Below are 19936 nucleotides of genomic sequence, written 5' to 3' on the forward strand. Positions count from 1 at the left end.
ACAATTGTTTGATGGATAAATACCTCAGTTGCGCATGGACTATCGCTTCAGTTCCCTCAAGAATTTTGTGGTGAAAGAAGCTCCTCTCCAAGGAACGAAGATGCAGAGATTCAACATTCAACAGGCATTGGAAATGATCCTGGATGGAGCAAACCCTTGCGACTCGGATGGAGAAGACATCAACCTTCAGGTGGATTCAGACTCACACTAACAGCCACATTTCCATAACAAAATGAGTGTCCACAGGAGGGACTTGGGGCCAACATTTCCATAACAAAATGAGTGTCCACAGGAGGGACTTGGGGCCAGTTGGCCCTCTTGTGGGTTTTCTAGGTAAAAAGGCCAAATGGCCCCTCTCTGGGACTTCTAGTTGATTACCATTAACAGTAACGTCATGTGGGGCATGTTTTCAGTGACGCTATGGAAGGAGAAATAGGATAAGGCACTCGACCCGAATACAGATAGTTCTGTTTTTTTTTTTTTTTTCCGACGCAGCAGGCTATACAACACTGCCCAATGCTAATTTTGACTTTAAACTTGGGGAATGTGAATTGGTGTCTGTTTACACAAGTGAGGGAAAAAAAAAGAGAGCGATGGAGAGAGTGAAATATACACTATCTAATTTAGTATGTGTGGTGTATGTGTATGCCCCTGGCACTTAGACCTCATAGTCTCAGTGGCTACAGAATTTTGAATGAAAGACTCCTTAGTGTGAGAAGAGGGAGAAAGAGTGATAGAGCGGAGCAGGAGATGAGTTCTGGAGGAATGGAGGGTGAGATGGTAGGATTCTGTGCCTGCCTCTTAGCTTTGATTCTGGGGTTTTGTGACAGAGCCTCAGGCTGCTACCCTCATAGAGTCTCTCACACACACAGGCAAAAAAAAAAAGGACTGCACATTCATGCAGAGTCACGAACACAGACACACAGAACTCTTTCACACTCTTGCACAAATATACACTGGACTCTATGTCTACACAGCGCATATAGCGGTACACCAGCTAGCCATTCATTTTTCATTAGTCTGTCTGATTACTCGTTTGATGTCTAAAGCTGGGCATACACTGTGCGATTTTTGGCCCGATTTTGACACGATTTTCACTCGTGCGACTATTTTGGAGATTGGGCCGAGTTTTGGCTCAATCGTGCGTCTCGGATCGTGTAGTATACATGGGGTAACGACAAGCGATTAACACCTCACGACCTCCTCCCGATCGATCGGATGAAAATCAAACCTGTTTGAAATCCTGAGCATCGGATCCGAGCATCGGATCCGAGCATCGGATCGTACAGTGTGAGAACAGGAATCGTAAGCTGCGTGCTGTTCACCCCTGCGATTCACTCGTACAGTGTGAGCAGCAGCTGAATACCGCGATTGAAAAAAAATCGCAGTGTATGCCCAGCTTAACACGAATAATTACAATCCCTTCATCACACTGCATATTTTCAGAGATATGATCTTTATCAAGTCATAGATGAATGCAAAAATGTCGGTTAATACAATTACCAAAACAACAAAAGCCTTAAATACAATTTTCCAGAGGTGGACAACGTACCCAACTTCATTACTTAAGTCAAAGTGCAGATCCCACTGGTCAAATGTTACTCCGATACAAGCGAAAGTTGTCCAGTCAATTTTTTACTTAAGTTAAAGTACTTGCTTTTAAACATATTTAAGTATCAAAAGTACATTTTCTGTCAGTGCATTGCCACAACGCTTACAAAACCTAATGCCGTTACCAAAGACAGAAATGTGAATTCAGAAAATGAACGCATGCTGTGCCATCATGGTGGTTTAACGTTCAGCTAGCTAGTCAGTGAAGCTCCACCTGACATGCTAGCAAACGCTTTTCAAACTCGAAATCATATTGGGTAGCTAACGCTACTAGAAAAGAAAGATTTCTACATTGTTTATTTGGCAAGATTATGCAAAAACACGTTTCTGAAAGGACTTCAGATAAGTTAGCGTTATTCATGTTAGCGTAACTCTGTTTTTACATGCTAACTAACTCTTCAAGTTAACTAGCTATGTGTAAACGTTAGCCGTGGACAAGGCGACAGCAACTTGGTGAGCAAATCCATAGAAAGTCATTTGACGAACCAGACTGCATAGCTACGTTTGCAACGTTATCACTAGCTCTAAAAGCACAGACAACTTCGTTGCAAGCTTTCTCTTGGAATAAAACATTTATATACCTCAATATGCTTCCGCAGGTTGGACGGCGAGTTTTTGTAGGCCGTGATGTGGTTCGTTTTCAGCAAACAAAGCAAACATTTAAAATGAAACGAATCTTTAATCCTTTCAGAAAACCGAAACATGGGTTCATGGGCCTTGGGTGTGTGCATTCCGCAGAAGAACCGCCTCCTTCCATTCTGGCATCAACTAATCGTGTTCAAATAAAGCTGCTGAGAAATCACTGAACTTGATTTTATACAGTCTATGGATGTAGCGTGACCCTAGTTATTACTGATCGGCTGTCTCAGTGTCACCTGCGGAAAAACCAATCACATTTTAGAAAAGAAAAGAAAAAACATCCACTTTCAAAGCCGCTTCATAGTAACGAGTAACGAGGACCTTGATAGAAATGTAGTGGAGTGAAAAGTACGATATTTGCCTTTCAGATGTAGTGAAGTTAAAGTCAGAAGTTTCCAAAAAAAAAAAAATACTCAAGTAAAGTACAGATACTCAAAAAGCGTACTTAAGTACAGTACTCAAGTAAGTGTACTTCGTTACTGTCCACCTCTGCAATTTTCTATTTCTCGAGATAAAGTATTTAAAAGAAACCTGTGAGACACTGCACATACAGTCTGTTATGGCTTAGGTGGGTCTCCTCACGATACATAAGTTTTACTGGAGTGCTTTTGAATTCTTGAATCTGATTGGTCAGAAGGAACAGCAAATAGCTCCCGATGCTTGATATTAAGATTTAAAAACTGTGTGTAATCGTTGATGCGTTAAAATTTTCTGCGTTTATTTCGCATTTTTGGAAGGAATCTCCCTTCGCAGCGCTTTATTACAATCAGAAATGGTGTAACCCAAAGATTACTCGGTAACATGACAAGCTCCTTTTTTTTTTTGTCTTATTAACAAAATAAAAAGTGTCTGCTGCTGTTATAACGTGGATCAAACTTGTTTCATGGAATAAGAAATTGTTAGTGTTGACAAAATTCTGTGGTGCAAGAGGAATAAACCACTTTGGGACATGCTGTTGTTGGAAAATTATCAACGTTGGGATGTTAACAGTAACTCCTCTTCATATCGGGCCCCATCACACCATCTTGCTGTTGATTACTTTCCTAAAACAGCATGCTTTATTTCCATAATTAAGAAATGGGCATGTGAAAAGCAAATAAATATGCCATCCATCCATCCATCCATCCATCCATCCATACCTGTGCAGGATCCACATCATTGAGCATAACAATGGATGTGCAGTGATAGTCCAAAACCAGCCTCCAGAAATCTTTCACTGTGTTTGGTAAAGGATGCTGGGTAACGATAAAGGCAGAAGGCTGCTTATAACTCTGTTGAAGGAGACAGAGGGTGGGAAAGGGAAGGAGAGAGGTGGGGATGAAAAATGGGAAGAAATGTAGATACAAATATAGATACTTTAAAAGATGGAATGGATAATGTCATCCCAATATGTCCATCCATCCATCCATCCATACTAGAGCCCTGCACTCCCGCGGGAGTCCCGCGGGACCCGCCGCAAAGCAGTGCGGCGCTGGACAAATTTTGAAAGCTCATTGCGGGCGCGGGCGGGAGGGGGAGTGCACAATGCGGGCGCGGGCGGGAGAGGTGATAAGCTGCAGTCCCGCTAACTAAAAACGTGTTTAAAATAAAATTTATAAATTATAAATTTATGTCTATCATATATAATTTGTGCTGGATATTTTATTTGGTGGCGGCACGGTGGTGTAGTGGTTAGCGCTATCGCCTCACAGCAAGAAGGTCCGGGTTCGAGCCCCGTGGCCGGCGAGGGCCTTTCTGTACGGAGTTTGCATGTTCTCCCCGTGTCCGCGTGGGTTTCCTCCGGGTGCTCCGGTTTCCCCCACAGTCCAAAGACATGCAGGTTAGGTTAACTGGTGACTCTAAATTGACCGTAGGTGTGAATGTGAGTGTGAATGGGTGTCTGTGTCTATGTGTCAGCCCTGTGATGACCTGGCGACTTGTCCAGGGTGTACCCCGCCTTTCGCCCGTAGTCAGCTGGGATAGGCTCCAGCTTGCCTGCGACCCTGTAGAAGGATAAAGCGGCTAGAGATAATGAGATGAGATTAATAAAAACATTTTAAGATGCCTAAATTTGCGGATGTGGTTGTGGCAGCGGGGGCGTGGCCAAGCAGCAGTCTGTGAATGGAGGGCGGGGTCGGGGAAGGTAAGTGGCTAGGTCATTACACCTGATGTCAATTTGTGTGCGTGTGTTTGTTTGTTGCAGGGATGGAGTATAAAGGGAGGGGGAGAGGAGAGAAGAGGGATTCGCTCCCCGACCACAACACGTGTGTGTGTGTGTGTGTGTGTGTGAGTAAGTGAGTGAGTGAGTGAGTGAACGAAAGAAAGCTGAAAAGCTCAATAAAGAGTGGTGTGCGTCCCGGGTTTCAGCACCACTGTAGTAATCCCCGATGTGGGTGGAGCACAGAAGTACGGCAGGTGAGAGTTTGTGTTCACACCCACTCACTTTATTGAGCTTTCTTTCTTTCTTTCTTTCTTTCTTTCTTTCTTTCTTTCTTTCACTCACTCACACACGTGTTGTGGTCGGGGAGCGAATCCCTCTTCTCTCCTCTCCCCCTCCCTTTATACTCCATCCCTGCAACAAACACACACACACACACACACACACACACACACACACACACACACACACACACACACACACACACACACAAATTGACATCAGGTGTAATGACCTAGCCACTTACCTTCCCCGACCCCGCCCTCCATTCACAGACTGCTGCTTGGCCACGCCCCCGCTGCCACAGTGGTCTAATCTCGCGTACGTTTCCGATTCCTTTCCGCTCTTCCGTGTTTGAGATCTCCGATCATGGCAGAAGAGCACAGCTCCTCTAGTGAAGCTCACAATGGGTATCTCTGTAAAGCCTCAGCTGCGCATGCCGCCTGGCAACGCGCACCCTCGCTACGTGCACTAGGTAAAGGATCGGTCAGTGGAGAGCTCAGCTAAGCTCAGCATGTTTAATTCCCCAAGCCAATGACAAGAACTTTCGTGAGAAATAACGTGAACGTCTGCATCATGCGGGATTTGCGGGCGGGAGCGGGACAAAATATGGCAGGCGCGGGCGGGAACGGGACTGAAAATCATAATTCTTTGCGGGAGCGGGCGGGAGCGGGACTGCACAATGCGGGAGCGGGCCTGAAAATTCTGTCCCGCGCAGACCTCTAATCTATACCACTTATCTATAGCCTAGGTCACAACCGGACGTACGATTTTTTTGGCCGTGCGATTTTTGGCGTTTCCCAAATCGCTGCGTTTTTTTTTGTTCGTGGAGAAAGACGCACGCTGGCCGTAAGTTTGTCTTGCAACCTGAAAAAAACGTAAGCGCCCGTAGAGTTTGTTTGACATGACAAAGAACCTCTGCGGCCGGTCTGCGGCCAGTCTACGGCTCGAAAATCAGCACGTCACACGCGCACCCTCCGTGCGTTTCTTGCGTTTTTTGCACGTAGACCGGCCGTAGGAGCACGTATGGCCGGTTGTGACCGAGGCTTATCAGGACTGTAGGGGAACCTGGAGCCAATCCCAGCAGACTTTGGGTGAGAGGTGGGGTCCAATATGTCCATCCATCCATCCATCCATCCATCCATCCATTTACTGTAGCCGCTTATCCTGTTCTACAGGGTTGTAGGCAAGCTGGAGCCTATCCCAGCTGACTATGGGCGAGAGGCGGGGTACACCCTGGACAAGTCGCCAGGTCATCGCAGGGCTCCAATATGTCCATCTTACTATTAATTCATTTGATGCGACAGAACATTTAGCCAACCACTTGCCTAGCTCTGAATCAGTATTGTATATGGTAGTGTTAATATATAGTTAATAATTCAAGACCACAAGCAAAGTATCTCATTGTCACAAATTATTATGTTGTGACTAAGAGATCTGAAAGTCATGGCCATGAACAGTATAACTTGAGGCCATGGCTCAATATGTTGTGGCAACAACATACTTAATACAATGGCTCTAGTTAATTATTTAATGGATGAAAACGTCTATTCACTTTGAGAAGGTGACGTGGGTTAATGGTATATCCATGTCAGTGACTCCAATACGTCCTTTGTGTGTCATTCCAAGATTGAACTACAGTGTAACATTATCAATCATCTCCATGACGAGGTTGCTTTGGCCACATCGCCTAATTCAATTGATTTCTCTCTGTCTCGCTCACATTTTAAAACCCAAGTTAAAGTATTTTGTGGCCGCCAAACAGATCAAACCACAGAAGAGTAACTCGTGACCTCAACGTATTAATTTGTGGTCACACCTTATTAAAAATAATCACCAGCTTAGCAGCCCTGTAAATAAAGCACTTTCACTGAGCTGAATATGTTTTCATGCTCATGCTGCTGTTTTCAGTAGCTCTGAATAAAAAGAGTAAAGAAAAACAATATGAGAAGAGTAGATGCGAGGGGTTTCGGCTTTCTTACATCCATGAGTGCAGCGTTGATGTAGTTGCTGCTTTCTCCATCGATGGTGATGAGGAAGGGCAGGCAGCGGTCAGGAGGCAGCACATCCATGCAGCGGTTCTTCTCATGGTTCCTTGGCAGTAGTGCAATGCTGCAGTCCTCTACGCGCAGTGTAGGGGTCACCATGTTAAGCGTCTGTATAATACACACACATTCACACAAAGCATGGTAAAACTAATAACCTTTTTATAATACTTCAAGAAAGACTGTACGGAAATGTCTGTGCAGATCTCAGGAGCTTAGCGACTTTCTTTTCTTATAGTTTACAGTAATTCTTATTTCGAAATCAGACAAAACCAAAAACTAAAAAAATACAAAGCCAAATATTATTAACACTAGCTGGACTATCAATCAATCCTCTACGCCGACGACTCTGCTCTGGTGGCACACACACTGGACGGTAGCCAGCGGCTGTGAGAGAAGTTTGCCGAAGCGGCCAGTGCTTATGGTATGACCATAAACATCGAGAAAAGCAAGGTACTCTACCAGCCGGCGCCTGGGCAGCCGCGTGCCCCACCACGGATCCTGCTGGGCGGAACGCCACTCGTTGCAGCTGAAACTTTCACGTACCTGGGATCCACAGTGGCAAATGATAATTCCATGGATAGTGAGGTCGACGCATGGGTGCGGGCCGCCTCAGCTGCGTTCGGACGCCTAAAGGACCGGCTGTGGAATGCGAAATTGATACGACTGAACACGAAGCTAAATGTCTACAGGGCTGTAGTGCTGAGCACACTTCTATATGGACTAGAGGCGTCAACCCTGTATGCCCGACATATCCGACGACTGTCTGTCCTGGTTCAATGCCATCTCCGCGGGCTGATGGGTATCACCTGGAAAGACCGTACTACCAACGTTGAAGTCCTAAGGCGGGCGAATATGCCGGCTATGGAAGCCATGATTACCCGCTCGCAACTCAGATGGACCGGACATGTCATCAGGATGTCTGAAGAACGACTGAAGGAGAGGACAAGGCCCCGTGGTCAACCGTGACTGCATTTCAAGGACACTGTAAAATGTTGTCTGGGCCTGGTGGGTATCAGCTATCAGCAGCTGGAGAAGCTGGCGAATGACCGAGCCGGATGGCGCACAGTAGTGAGGGAGGGCGCCGAAGCGGTACACAGAGACTGGGAAAATTGGGAAAACAAACAAAGACGCCGACGACATTCAGCCGACACAGACCCCCGAAAATGAATATTGAACTGTTCTTGAACTTCTATCTGAACTTTCGAATTGTTTCTGATTTTTTTTAACTTGAAACTGTATTTTTTGTGCACAGTACCATGTCCTAGTCTGTACTAGACTGACTGACAGTGAGTGAGTAAGTGAATGAGTGAGCTGGACTATAAATCCATCCATCCATTATCTGTAGCCACTTATCCTGTACAGGGTCAGAGGCAAGCTGGAGCCTATCCCAGCTGACTATGGGCAAGAGGCGGGGTACACCCTGGACAAGTCACCAGGTCATCGCAGGGCTGACAAACAACCATACACACTCACATTCACACCTACGGTCAATTTCAAGCCACCAATTAACCTAACCTGCATGTCTTTGGAGAAAACCGGAGCACCCGGAGGAAACATGCAAACTCCACGCAGAAAGGCCCTCGCTGGCCGCTGGGCTCAAACCCAGGACCTTCTTGCTGTGAGGCAGCAGCGCTAACCACTACACCACTTTGCCGCTCTAGCTAGACTACATTAATCCTAATATTCTGAGACTACAAGTTCCAGTTAAAGATCGTGGTACTGTTCTCAGCAAAGGTTCACATGATGTTAGGACTGGGACTGTTTTGGCCTCTAGAGGCCGCTGTTATTTCCATCTTGTCATGTTTGTTTTGGCCTCTAGAGGCCGCCACTGTGTTTTTGTGTTTGTCTTCATTGCCTGTTTCCTGCCCCGCCCTGTTCCTTAATTAGTGTGTGTATAAATACCCCTCTGTTTGTTCCCTTGTCATGGAGTCTTTTTCCTATGCTATGCTGTTAGTGCTAGTTCCCTCTGTCCCATGTACCTTGCCTGTGTCTTTGTATTCTTGGTTTTTGCTTCTTTCTTTTGGACTTTGTGGATTTTGTTTTGACCTTTTGATCTTCTGAGCGTTTGAGTTTTTGCCTCTTCTTTTCTTAGTTGGATTTTGGACTTTGACCCTTTGGATATTTTTGTTTTTTTGTACATCTTCTGAGCTTTTGGATTATCCTTTTGTTTTTTCCTTTGGACTGTATATAGTGTAAATAAACTGTTTTTGATACTCTACTTTTGCCTCATGCCTCTGCACTTGTGTCATCCCCCTGGTGGCCTAGTGGGGGTTTGCTGGCTTATCACGCCAGTGACTGGGGTTCGAATCCCAGCAAAACCCTAACACATGAATTTTAATACATGAGCAGGATCTGCTTGGATTTTGTTCAATTTTATATTACTGAAGTAAGAACAAGCATGTTAGTATAAAATAGTGCAATGTAATTTTTTTTGGATGCCCATTCCCAAACTTCATGGAATCTGCTTTCTTCTTACCCTAAACTCCTCTTTGATTGGACTGGTGTTGGTTTGGGGATCCAATCTGTTCATGTCGTAGTACACGGAGCGGAGCTGATTGGCGGGAATGGTGGTGTCACCGCAAAGACACGCCTCCAGAATGGCATCATGGATAAAGACATATTGCTCCTGAAAGAACAGAATGTGCAATTAAAAATATTTTAGGAACATCCAAGAAAATGAAGAAATTCAGTTGTTCAGACATAAGAATATGTGAGTTTTTTGAAATGTATCTAATACACAAGTCATTGTAAAACAGAAAATAGTAAAAAGCGCAGTGCTGTGGCCTGAATATCTTTTACTGTTAGTTACCGTGGGGCTTGTTGTAATGCTTTATTTGGGTGCCTACAACATAGTCATTTGCATTTGATGTAATTAATGAGGCTTATATCAAAATCCATACAGTGACTTTAGAGTGACTTTATCTTTAAATGAAAGAGAGAAGACAGAAAAATGATCATTATGGATTTTTTAAAATCCTTATCTCAAGTTATTAGTTTGTTTTTACTAACACATTCATAATACTTTGTAAAGTTGTACTTCATAGAAGTGTTATAAATGCAACTTTGATTACCACTTTACAACCCCGATTCCAAAAAAGTTGGGACAAAGTGCAAATTGTAAATAAAAACAGAATGCAATAATTTACATATCTCAAAAACTGATATTGTATTCGCAGTAGAACATAGACAACATATCAAATGTCGAAAGTGAGACATTTTGAAATTTCATGCCAAATATTGGCTCATTTGAAATTTCATGACAGCAACGCATCTCAAAAAAGTTGGGACAGGGGCAATAAGAGGCTGGAAAAGTTAAAGGTACAAAAAAGGAACAGCTGGAGGACCAAATTGCAACTCATTAGGTCAATTGGCAATAGGTCATTAACATGACTGGGTATAAAAAGAGCATCTTGGAGTGGCAGCGGCTCTCAGAAGTAAAGATGGGAAGAGGATCACCAATCCCCCTAATTCTGTGCCGACAAATAGTGGAGCAATATCAGAAAGGAGTTCGACAGTGTAAAATTGCAAAGAGTTTGAACATATCATCATCTACAGTGCATAATATCATCAAAAGATTCAGAGAATCTGGAAGAATCTCTGTGCGTAAGGGTCAAGGCCGGAAAACCATACTGGGTGCCTGTGATCTTCGGGTCCTTAGACAGCACTGCATCACATACAAGCATGCTTCTGTATTGGAAATCGCAAAATGGGCTCAGGAATATTTCCAGAGAACATTATCTGTGAACACAATTCACCGTGCCATCCGCCGTTGCCAGCTAAAACTCTAGAGGTTCAAAGAAGAAGCCGTATCTAAACATGATCCAGAAGCGCAGACGTCTTCTCTGGGCCAAGGCTCATTTAAAATGGACTGTGGCAAAGTGGAAAACTGTTCTGTGGTCAGACGAATCAAAATGTGAAGTTCTTTATGGAAATCAGGGACGCCGTGTCATTCAGACTAAAGAGGAGAAGGACGACCCAAGTTGTTATCAGTGCTCAGTTCAGAAGCCTGCATCTCTGATGGTATGGGGTTGCATTAGTGCGTGTGGCATGGGCAGCTTACACGTCTGGAAAGACACCATCAATGCTGAAAGGTATATCCAGGTTCTAGAGCAACATATGCTCCCATCCAGACGACGTCTCTTTCAGGGAAGACCTTGCATTTTCCAACATGACAATGCCAAACCACATACTGCATCAATTACAGCATCATGGCTGCGTAGAAGAAGGGTCCGGGTACTGAACTGGCCAGCCTGCAGTCCAGATCTTTCACCCATAGAAAACATTTGGCGCATCATAAAATGGAAGATACGACAAAAAAGACCTAAGACAGTTGAGCAACTAGAATCCTACATTAGACAAGAATGGGTTAACATTCCTATCCCTAAACTTGAGCAACTTGTCTCCTCAGTCCCCAGACGTTTACAGACTGTTGTAAAGAGAAAAGGGGACGTCTCACAGTGGTAAACATGGCCTTGTCCCAACTTTTTTGAGACGTGGTGTTGTCATGAAATTTAAAATCACCTAATTTTTCTCTTTAAATGATACATTTTCTCAGTTTAAACATTTGATATGTCATCTATGTTCTATTCTGAATAAAATATGGACTTTTGAAACTTCCACATCATTGCATTCCGTTTTTATTTACAATTTGTACTTTGTCCCAACTTTTTTGGAAGCGGGGTTGTATTTGAGGGCATTAAAATCCTTATCACCTTTGCTTTATAATAAACTTAACTTGTAAAGTAATGGTGCTTCTTGCACTGAATTTTTTTTTTGCCAATGTGCATTTTGCTAATCTAAAACATTTCTGATTTATTCTCAACATGTCAGTGGACACAAGATATGTGAGGTCACATCCCATTTCCCCATTCATGAACCAGACAATTCGGTACTTTGATGGAAATCACTGTTGAAGTGACATTTGGAGACAATCTGGCCTTGTCACTTTTGACTAAATCATGACACAGGGTCAGTGCTTCCATAATTAACATGCCTGCTAGAGTGTTAATGATCTTTGACCTTTCTGTTGCCGTGACCAATGAGAGCACAGCTGGGATCGCAATCAAACCTCAAAACGACCAAATTTAAAACAATGTTTTTTGAACGAGTGTTTTCTTCTTAATGAGAACCATCAGATTTGCAACACAAATCAGTTTCCATCATCGCAAATTACTAGAGACAGTTTGAACAGGCACATAAAAAGGTAACAAGTGCCCAGAGGGTGAGGGGCAATGCCAACACACACAAACACCTGTGAGGGAAAAACCATGCATGCTTACACACACACACACACACACACACACACACACACACACACACACACACACACACAGTTTGAAGGTCACTGAACTTGTGGAGGATGAATCAGAAAAGCTTTGCCTGCTCAGTTACTCCAACCCCAATCCAGATGTCATCTATGAAACATTTGCCCATTAAATCCAATGATGCTTGTGATCTAAATGGAATTACTGGGAAATGGTGCATTCAGCTAGTCTACAGCTCAGTCCAGATGGTCTGTGTTCAGAAAAGCAAAGAGTTCTTCAGCATAAAATTGTCGAGAGCAATAGAATTGCAGTAATATTCGCCCATAGCTATTCCTGCGTCTTTATGGCACTTATAACCACCTGATTTGTGTCACACTCGGAGTCTTGATTGGCTCTTAAACAGGCAGGAAGTACTAAGAGTGTTTGTCCAAAAAGAGTCATCGCGGCTTTAAACAGGAACAGGCCGTGAATGGATAAACACACAGACTATTTGAGGTTCACATAAGCACCTTCTTCCTTGACTGCCCTACATTTCTCGACATCTCACCCTCTCTCTGTCCTGAGGTTATCTTATTATCTCCTCCTGTCCCTCCTGTCACCCCATATTTCTGTCTTATACTTTTCTGTCATCTCCATTTACCCCGAAAGGTTTACAAATCAAGTCACCACTATCCATTATTAAAGGTCAGCGGATACACGAGTACCTCAGTCTGGACCATGTTGACCCGACGAGATCGCAGCTCTCGGACGCAGTTATAGATGTCGACCACGCCCTCCCTCTCAGCCATGTCCAACATGATGTCAATCACGATGAAACAGCCTGTCCGGCCCGCCCCCGCACTGCAGGGAAAAAAAAAACCCAATAATAACGAAAATCAGTTTTTAATTGAAAGAGAACACCAAAAAACAAGATGAAATTAAGAAAAAAGGATAAAAAATAGCAAGTGAAAAGATCTCAGATCTCCTGTGGTACCTGTCTTAGGTGCCAGGTATGAGATATACATTGCTGTTTCAATTATCACCATCTACTATGTAAATATTCCCAGTGAAACCAGAAAGAAATGCAATGTTTGTGCAAGTTATGTTTTAGAGACTTTATCTAATGCTAGGCTATGAAAATACAGGCTTAATGTAAATTGTTGTCTGTTGTTGCCCAAATGAGGATGGGTTCCCTTTTGAGTCTGGCTCCTCTCGAGGTTTCTTCCTCATGTCGTCTGAGGGAGTTTTTCCTCACCACCGATGCCACAGGCGTGCTCATTGGGGATAGATTAGGGATAAAATTAGCTCAGGTTTAAAGTCATTCAAATTCTGTAAAGCTGCTTTGCAACAATATTTATTGTTAAAAGCGCTATCGAAATAAACTCGACTTGACTTAAACCATCTAGCGAAAGATGCCGATGCCTTTTTAACATTATGTACTTATAAATTTGAGCCTTGAAATTATTTGAAGGTTCCTTTTATGCCTTGTGCATTTGTATAGGTAATCGTATGGGGCCGAGTAAAATTAAGGATTAATTTCACGAGTGATTTCGAAGTTTTGAAAATTTCAAAACTTTGAAATCACGAGTGAAATTGATCCTTAATTTTACGAGGAACCATACGATTACTTGTTTATAATATATAGGGCCAAATTCATACTTCGGAAGCCATTCAAGTTCATAATTTTCCGTTTCCGGTTGAGAGTACGTTGTGCACGTTCTGGCTGCCGCTTCTCACCGGAGCTTTTTTGTTTTTTTGTTTTATTTTATTTCTTTTTTTTCTGTGTGTTTGTGTAGTTTGATGTTTGTTTGAGTGTTTTCTCCACCGGTTGTGAGATAGCTCTGGACCTAGTTTTGGGCATCGGTTCCCTCCAGGCCTTGGTGGGCGATGCCTGCGCTCCCAGCTATGGACTGCATTGAGCTCGTTGCTCATTTTACTTCATGGTTGTCCAGCGCTCTGCGCTTAAACGCTTGGCGTGATGTTCCGAGCGATGTTGCTCGGTGGTGTCGCGGCGGCTGTGCAGGCAGTTTGAGACACACCAGCGCTCTGCATGGCGGAGCTTCTCTGCTCGCTTTGTGGATCCATGGCGTGGTGTTTGAGCGATGTTGCTGACGGCGTCATGGCGGCGGTGCTGGAGATGTGGGACTTGTTTTCGTGCGCCTTTTGGTGGGATTGTGGCTGCTACACCACGGGAATTACATCCTGACCCCTACTTGGTGGACTTTTTACTTTTTATTTTTTATTTATTTATTTTTTATTATATTTTTTATTTCTTTTTTTCTTCCTTTTTCTACTATTGTCTGTGTGTGTGTGTGTGTTTGTGTGTGTATGTTTGAACCTCCTGTAAAGCGTCTTTGAGTACCATGAAAAGCGCTATACAAAATAGATGTATTATTATTATTATTATAACATTTGTCATTCACGTTTTCTGAACCAATCAGGGCGTGAGACTATCTTGCATGTTTGAATCAGTTTCTAAAGCATTCCTTGTTTTCGCAAATCTCTCGCTTTTCCCTCGATGACTTTTCGTGATACTTGAAAAGTAACATCTTTCAGGATTGATCCCGGATATTTCTCTTGTCTCAGATGCCGATCCAATGCTGCCTGCATTACTTTAAGAGAGTCTGGTTTGTAGTTTCCCCCATTTTCTTTCCTCACTTCTGCATAAAACTGCGATAGCACCTTGTCTAACTCACAGAATTCGTACGCCATTAGAGAGTCATTTATTTGTCTTTCTGCGGCCCATTTCTTAAACATGGAAAGCCAAAAATTCGTACTTTTTTGGTATTTTCATTTTCGCTTGCAGCTTTCAATTGGTTTATTATTTCTTCGTCAAATATAGCGAAACACGGCATTGCTGAGTCAGCGGAGTCAGCCATTTTGTTGACAAAATTTGCTAATTTTTGTAACCGTAACCAAGCAACAAACTAGCCAATAGCATTTCAGAAATACGGCCCCGTGTTAAGGAAAAAAGCCCTCCTTGTTAGGACTAGGACTGTTTTGGCCTCTAGAGGCCGCTGTTATTTCCTTTTCATGTCGTGTTCATTTTGGCCTCTAGAGGCCGCCACTGTTCCTGTGTTTTGAGTTTGTGTTAATTGCCTAATTATCTTCACCTGTGTCCTTAATTAGTTTGTCTATTTATACCCCTGAGTTCAGTCCTCTTGTCACGGAGTCTTTGTGCTGTTATGTTTATCTCCAGTTTCCTTTGTACTGTGTTTTTTGATCTTCTTAGCTTTTGTATTTTTGCACTTTGCTTTTCTTTTGGATTATACTCTTTGGTTTTTTTTTTGTCTTTTGTTTTGCCCTGTATATAGTGTATATAGTTTAAATAAACCTTTTGATTCTTTTTCTACTTCCGCCTCACGCCTCTGCATTTGAGTCATCCCCCTGGTGGCCTAGTGGGGGTTTGCTGGATTATCACACCAACGAACCAGGTTCGAATCCCAGCAAAACCCTAACAGAAAGACTCCGTCATGACCGACTCAGCAGAGGCTGCTTCAACTGTCTACCCGGCCAACCTTCAGGGAATTATGGCAGCTTTGACACGCTTCGGAGCGACCATGGACGCTCATGGACGTACGCTCACCAGCCAACGTGAGGCCCTCGCTCGCCACGAGGAACTGCTTCAGCAAATTGGGAAAACCCTGGCACAGCTGACATCTCTGCCTGCATCTCCTGCTCCTGATCCAGTTCCTGCTCCTGATCCAGTTCCTGCTCCTGATCCAGCTCCCACTCCTGCTCCAGTGCCTCCTGCAATGCTGCCTTCTTCACCTCGCGAACCCAGCCTTCCTGCACCACAGAGGTATGACGGCAAGCACAGTGAGTGCCGAGAGTTCCTTACCCAGTGTCAACTCACCTTTGAGCTTCAGCCTACCACCTACACTACGGATCGCCGCAAGATTGCCTTTGTGATCACCTTATTAGCTGGTAAGGCGCGAGCCTGGGCTACTGCTATCTGGCAAAGACAGGGACCTGAGTGCTTTGATTTCCAGCTGTTTTCTGAAGAGATGCTTCGGGTCTTCGATCAGGCAGACATCAGTACCGACGCAGCCCGAAAGCTCATGTCCATCTGGCAAGGAGGAAGCGTCGCAGATTACGCCATCTCGTTCCGAACACTCGCAGCAGTAAGTGGATGGAACGAGACTGCCCTGGTGTCAGCCTTCCACCATGGTCTGTCTGACCCCATCAAGGACGGTCTGGCCTCTATTGGATGCCCAAGTGACCTCGAAACCCTCATCTCACATGCTATTCGTCTGGACAACAGGATGAGAGAACGCCACCAAGCCTTGAGCCCCCCCAGCCTCCCTACCTCTACCTGGAGACCATCTACCTCCTTCAGTGACTGTCCAGAACCCATGCAAGTGGGTCGTACTCGCCTCTCCGCATCTGAGAGGGAGCGCAGAAGGAGGGACAAGTGCTGCATCTACTGTGGCAAGCCTGGTCACTTCCGAGCATCATGTCCCGAACTCTTGGGAAAAGGACCGCCCCGTCCAGCCGAGGGAGGGTTGTGACGGGGCCTACCCTCTCTCCCGGACTCCCTGGCCAAGGAATCTACATCCCGGTCTCCATCTCCTGGGGTGAGTCTGTCCACTCTTGTCAAGCTTTGATAGACTCAGGGGCGGCTGGGAACTTTATGGATATTCACTTCGCCCAAAGCATCAAAATTCCGACTGCACCTCTTGAAGTCCCACTGTCTGTGTCTGCCCTCGATGGCCAAGCGTTAGGTGATGGAAGAGTCACCCAAGTTACTTCTCCAGTTTTCCTCCAGTCTCAAGGTCACAAGGAAGAAATATCCCTGCACCTGATTCCTTCACCTGAGTTCCCAGTTATTCTAGGCCTTCCTTGGCTTACTCGCCACAACCCTCGCATAGACTGGGTAACAAGCCAGGTTGTGGAATGGGGCCCTGCATGCCATGCCTCTTGTCTGCTCTCTAGCTCTCCTGTGTCTCCTGCCGAGCCCCCTGATCTCACCGAGTTATCTCAAGTTCCCACAGAGTACTGGGATCTCAAGGAGGTATTCAGCAAGAGCAGGGCCGCTGTTCTTCCTCCGCACCGGGCCTACGACTGTGCCATCGACTTGCTCCCTGGGACTACCCCTCCTCGTGGCAGACTGTTTTCACTCTCTCAGCCAGAACGCAAGGCCATGGAGGAATACCTCAAAGATGCCCTGGTCTCTGGGTTTATTCGACCCTCCACTTCACCTGCTGGAGCCGGCTTCTTCTTTGTCGGCAAGAAGGATGGGGGGCTCCGACCATGTATTGATTACAGGGGCCTGAATAAGATCACTGTGCGCAACCGATATCCCCTTCCGCTGATGTCCACAGCTTTCGACCTGCTCCAAGGCGCCACCGTCTTCACCAAGTTGGACCTACGGAACGCATACCACCTCATCCGTATCCGACAGGGAGACGAGTGGAAGACTGCCTTTAACACCCCGTCTGGGCACTACGAATACCAGGTGATGCCCTTCGGACTCACCAACGCACCAGCTGTTTTTCAGGCCCTAATCAACGACGTCTTAAGGGACATGATTAACCTATACGTTTTTGTCTACCTCGACGACATCCTTATCTTTTCCAAGACCGTGCAGGAGCACCGCCACCATGTCCGCCAGGTTCTCCAGAGGCTGCTACAGAACAATCTGTTCGCCAAGGCCCAGAAATGCGAATTTCATGTTCCCGAGGTCTCCTTTCTGGGATTTATTGTACGGACAGGCCAACTCCAAATGGACCCTGCCAAGACCCTGGCCGTCCAGGATTGGCCTACTCCCAAGTCCGTTAAGGAGGTTCAGCGGTTCTTAGGATTCGCTAACTTCTACCGCAAGTTCATCAGGAACTTCAGTTCTGTGGCAGCACCCATGTCAGACCTCACCAAAGGGACAGGTGGATCTTATGGCTGGTCTCCTCAGGCAGAAAAGGCGTTCAAAGACCTCAAGGACCGCTTCTGCACGGCACCCATTCTGGTTCTCCCGGACACCTCCCAACCATTCATCGTGGAGGTGGACGCCTCGGACAGTGGTGTCGGCGCGGTGCTCTCTCAACGTTCGGAAGGAAAGCTGCACCCCTGCGCTTACTTCTCCCACCGCCTGAGTCCTGCTGAGTCCCGGTACGATGTGGGGGATCGAGAACTGCTAGCGGTCAAACTGGCCCTTGAGGAGTGGAGGCACTGGCTGGAGGGAGCACAACATCCATTCCTGGTTTGGACTGACCACAAGAACCTGGAGTACCTCCAGCAAGCCAAGAGACTGAACCCTCGACAGGCTAGGTGGGCCCTGTTTTTCAGTCGGTTTGACTTCACCCTCTCATACCGCCCCGGCTCCAAGAACACCAAACCTGACGCACTGTCCAGACTGTTCTCTGCCACTAACAGGGAGAATGAAGTCGGGCCTATTATCCCTGTGTCCCGGATTGTGGCCCCTGTCCGCTGGGGTATTGAGGAGGCTGTCCGACGAGCCCAACGCCAGGACCCCGGTCCTGGGACGGGGCCACCAGGCCTCTTGTACGTCCCACATCAAGCCCGGGCCAAGGTTCTCCAGTGGGGTCACTCTTCCCCTCTCACCGCCCACCCGGGAGCTCGGAGGACCCTGGACTTCCTGAAAAGACGCTTCTGGTGGCCTAACATGGAAAAGGAAGTAAGGTCATTTGTCCTGTCCTGTGAGGTTTGCACCAGAACCAAGAACCCACGACAGCGTCCCCAGGGTCTCCTGCATCCTCTGACCATTCCCCGGCGTCCCTGGTCCCACGTGGCAGTCGACTTTATCACGGGTCTCCCTGAGTCACAAGGTAACACGGTCATTTTGGTCTTAGTTGACAGATTCTCCAAGGCCTGCCGCTTCATACCACTGTGCAAACTCCCCTCTGCTCTTGAAACTGCGAAACTTTTGTTTAATCATGTCTTCCGAGTCTTTGGTCTTCCACAGGACATCGTCTCAGACCGAGGGCCCCAGTTCTCCTCCCGAGTGTGGCACGGGTTCTGCAAGGTCATCGGAGCCACTGCCAGCCTCTCCTCTGGGTTTCACCCACAGTCCAATGGTCAGACGGAGAGGCTCAACCAGGACCTGGAAACCACCCTGCGAGGCCTGGCTATGGATAACCCGACATCGTGGAGCACCTGGCTGCCATGGGCGGAGTACGCCCACAACACCCTGCAGTCATCGGCCACCAAGCTGTCGCCATTCCAGTGCCAATTCGGGTTCCAGCCACCTCTGTTCCCGGACCAGGAGGAGGACGCGGGGGTGCCCTCGGTCAACCAATATGTGAGACGGTGTCGCAAGACCTGGAGCAAGGTCAGGAAGACCCTCATACAGACCTCCAGAACCAACCAGACTCAGGCCAACCGCCATAGAAGACCTGCACACGCTTTCCGCCCTGGGCAGCGTGTTTGGCTGTCCACTAAGGACCTTCCACTGCGGGTGGAGAACCGCAAGCTTGCTCCTCGCTACATTGGCCCCTTCAAGGTGGTGCGCAGGGTGAACCCTGTCTCCTACCGGCTCCAGTTGCCCCGGACTCTGAGGATCAACCCCACTTTCCATGTTTCCCTGTTACGGCCCGTACTGACGTCTACGTATGCCCCTGCCCCTAGGAACCCCCCACCCCCCCGCATCTTCCAGGGGCAGACTGTGTTCACTGTGAATCGCCTGCTTGACTCCCGCCGGGTCCGCGGCGGGTTGCAATATCTGGTGGACTGGGAGGGCTATGGTCCTGAGGAGCGCTGCTGGGTTCCTGCTCGGGATGTCCTTGATAAAGAACTATGTCGGGACTTCCATTCGGCCCATCCGGATCGCCCTGGGAACGTCAGGAGACGCTCCTAGAGGGGGGGGTCCTGTTAGGACTAGGACTGTTTTGGCCTCTAGAGGCCGCTGTTATTTCCTTTTCATGTCGTGTTCATTTTGGCCTCTAGAGGCCGCCACTGTTCCTGTGTTTTGAGTTTGTGTTAATTGCCTAATTATCTTCACCTGTGTCCTTAATTAGTTTGTCTAT

General features: G+C 46.3%; 1 protein-coding gene across 3 annotated transcripts in view; it reads right to left on the reverse strand.

Moving 5' to 3' along the window:
* LOC132871759 (receptor-type tyrosine-protein phosphatase mu-like) overlaps window positions 1-19936 on the reverse strand; it is a 444714-nt gene that overhangs the window by 14614 nt on the left and 410164 nt on the right. For all 3 annotated transcript variants that reach the window (XM_060906241.1, XM_060906242.1, XM_060906240.1), the window contains 4 exons: window positions 12683-12818; window positions 9191-9340; window positions 6649-6822; window positions 3390-3521 (listed from right to left, as the gene is read on the reverse strand). In XM_060906241.1, coding sequence (XP_060762224.1) covers window positions 3390-3521; window positions 6649-6822; window positions 9191-9340; window positions 12683-12818 — 592 coding nt within the window. The remainder of the gene's footprint in view (window positions 1-3389; window positions 3522-6648; window positions 6823-9190; window positions 9341-12682; window positions 12819-19936) is intronic.

The sequence above is a fragment of the Neoarius graeffei genome, chromosome 23 (genome assembly GCF_027579695.1).
Source record: "Neoarius graeffei isolate fNeoGra1 chromosome 23, fNeoGra1.pri, whole genome shotgun sequence".
NCBI classification, from domain to species: domain Eukaryota; kingdom Metazoa; phylum Chordata; class Actinopteri; order Siluriformes; family Ariidae; genus Neoarius; species Neoarius graeffei.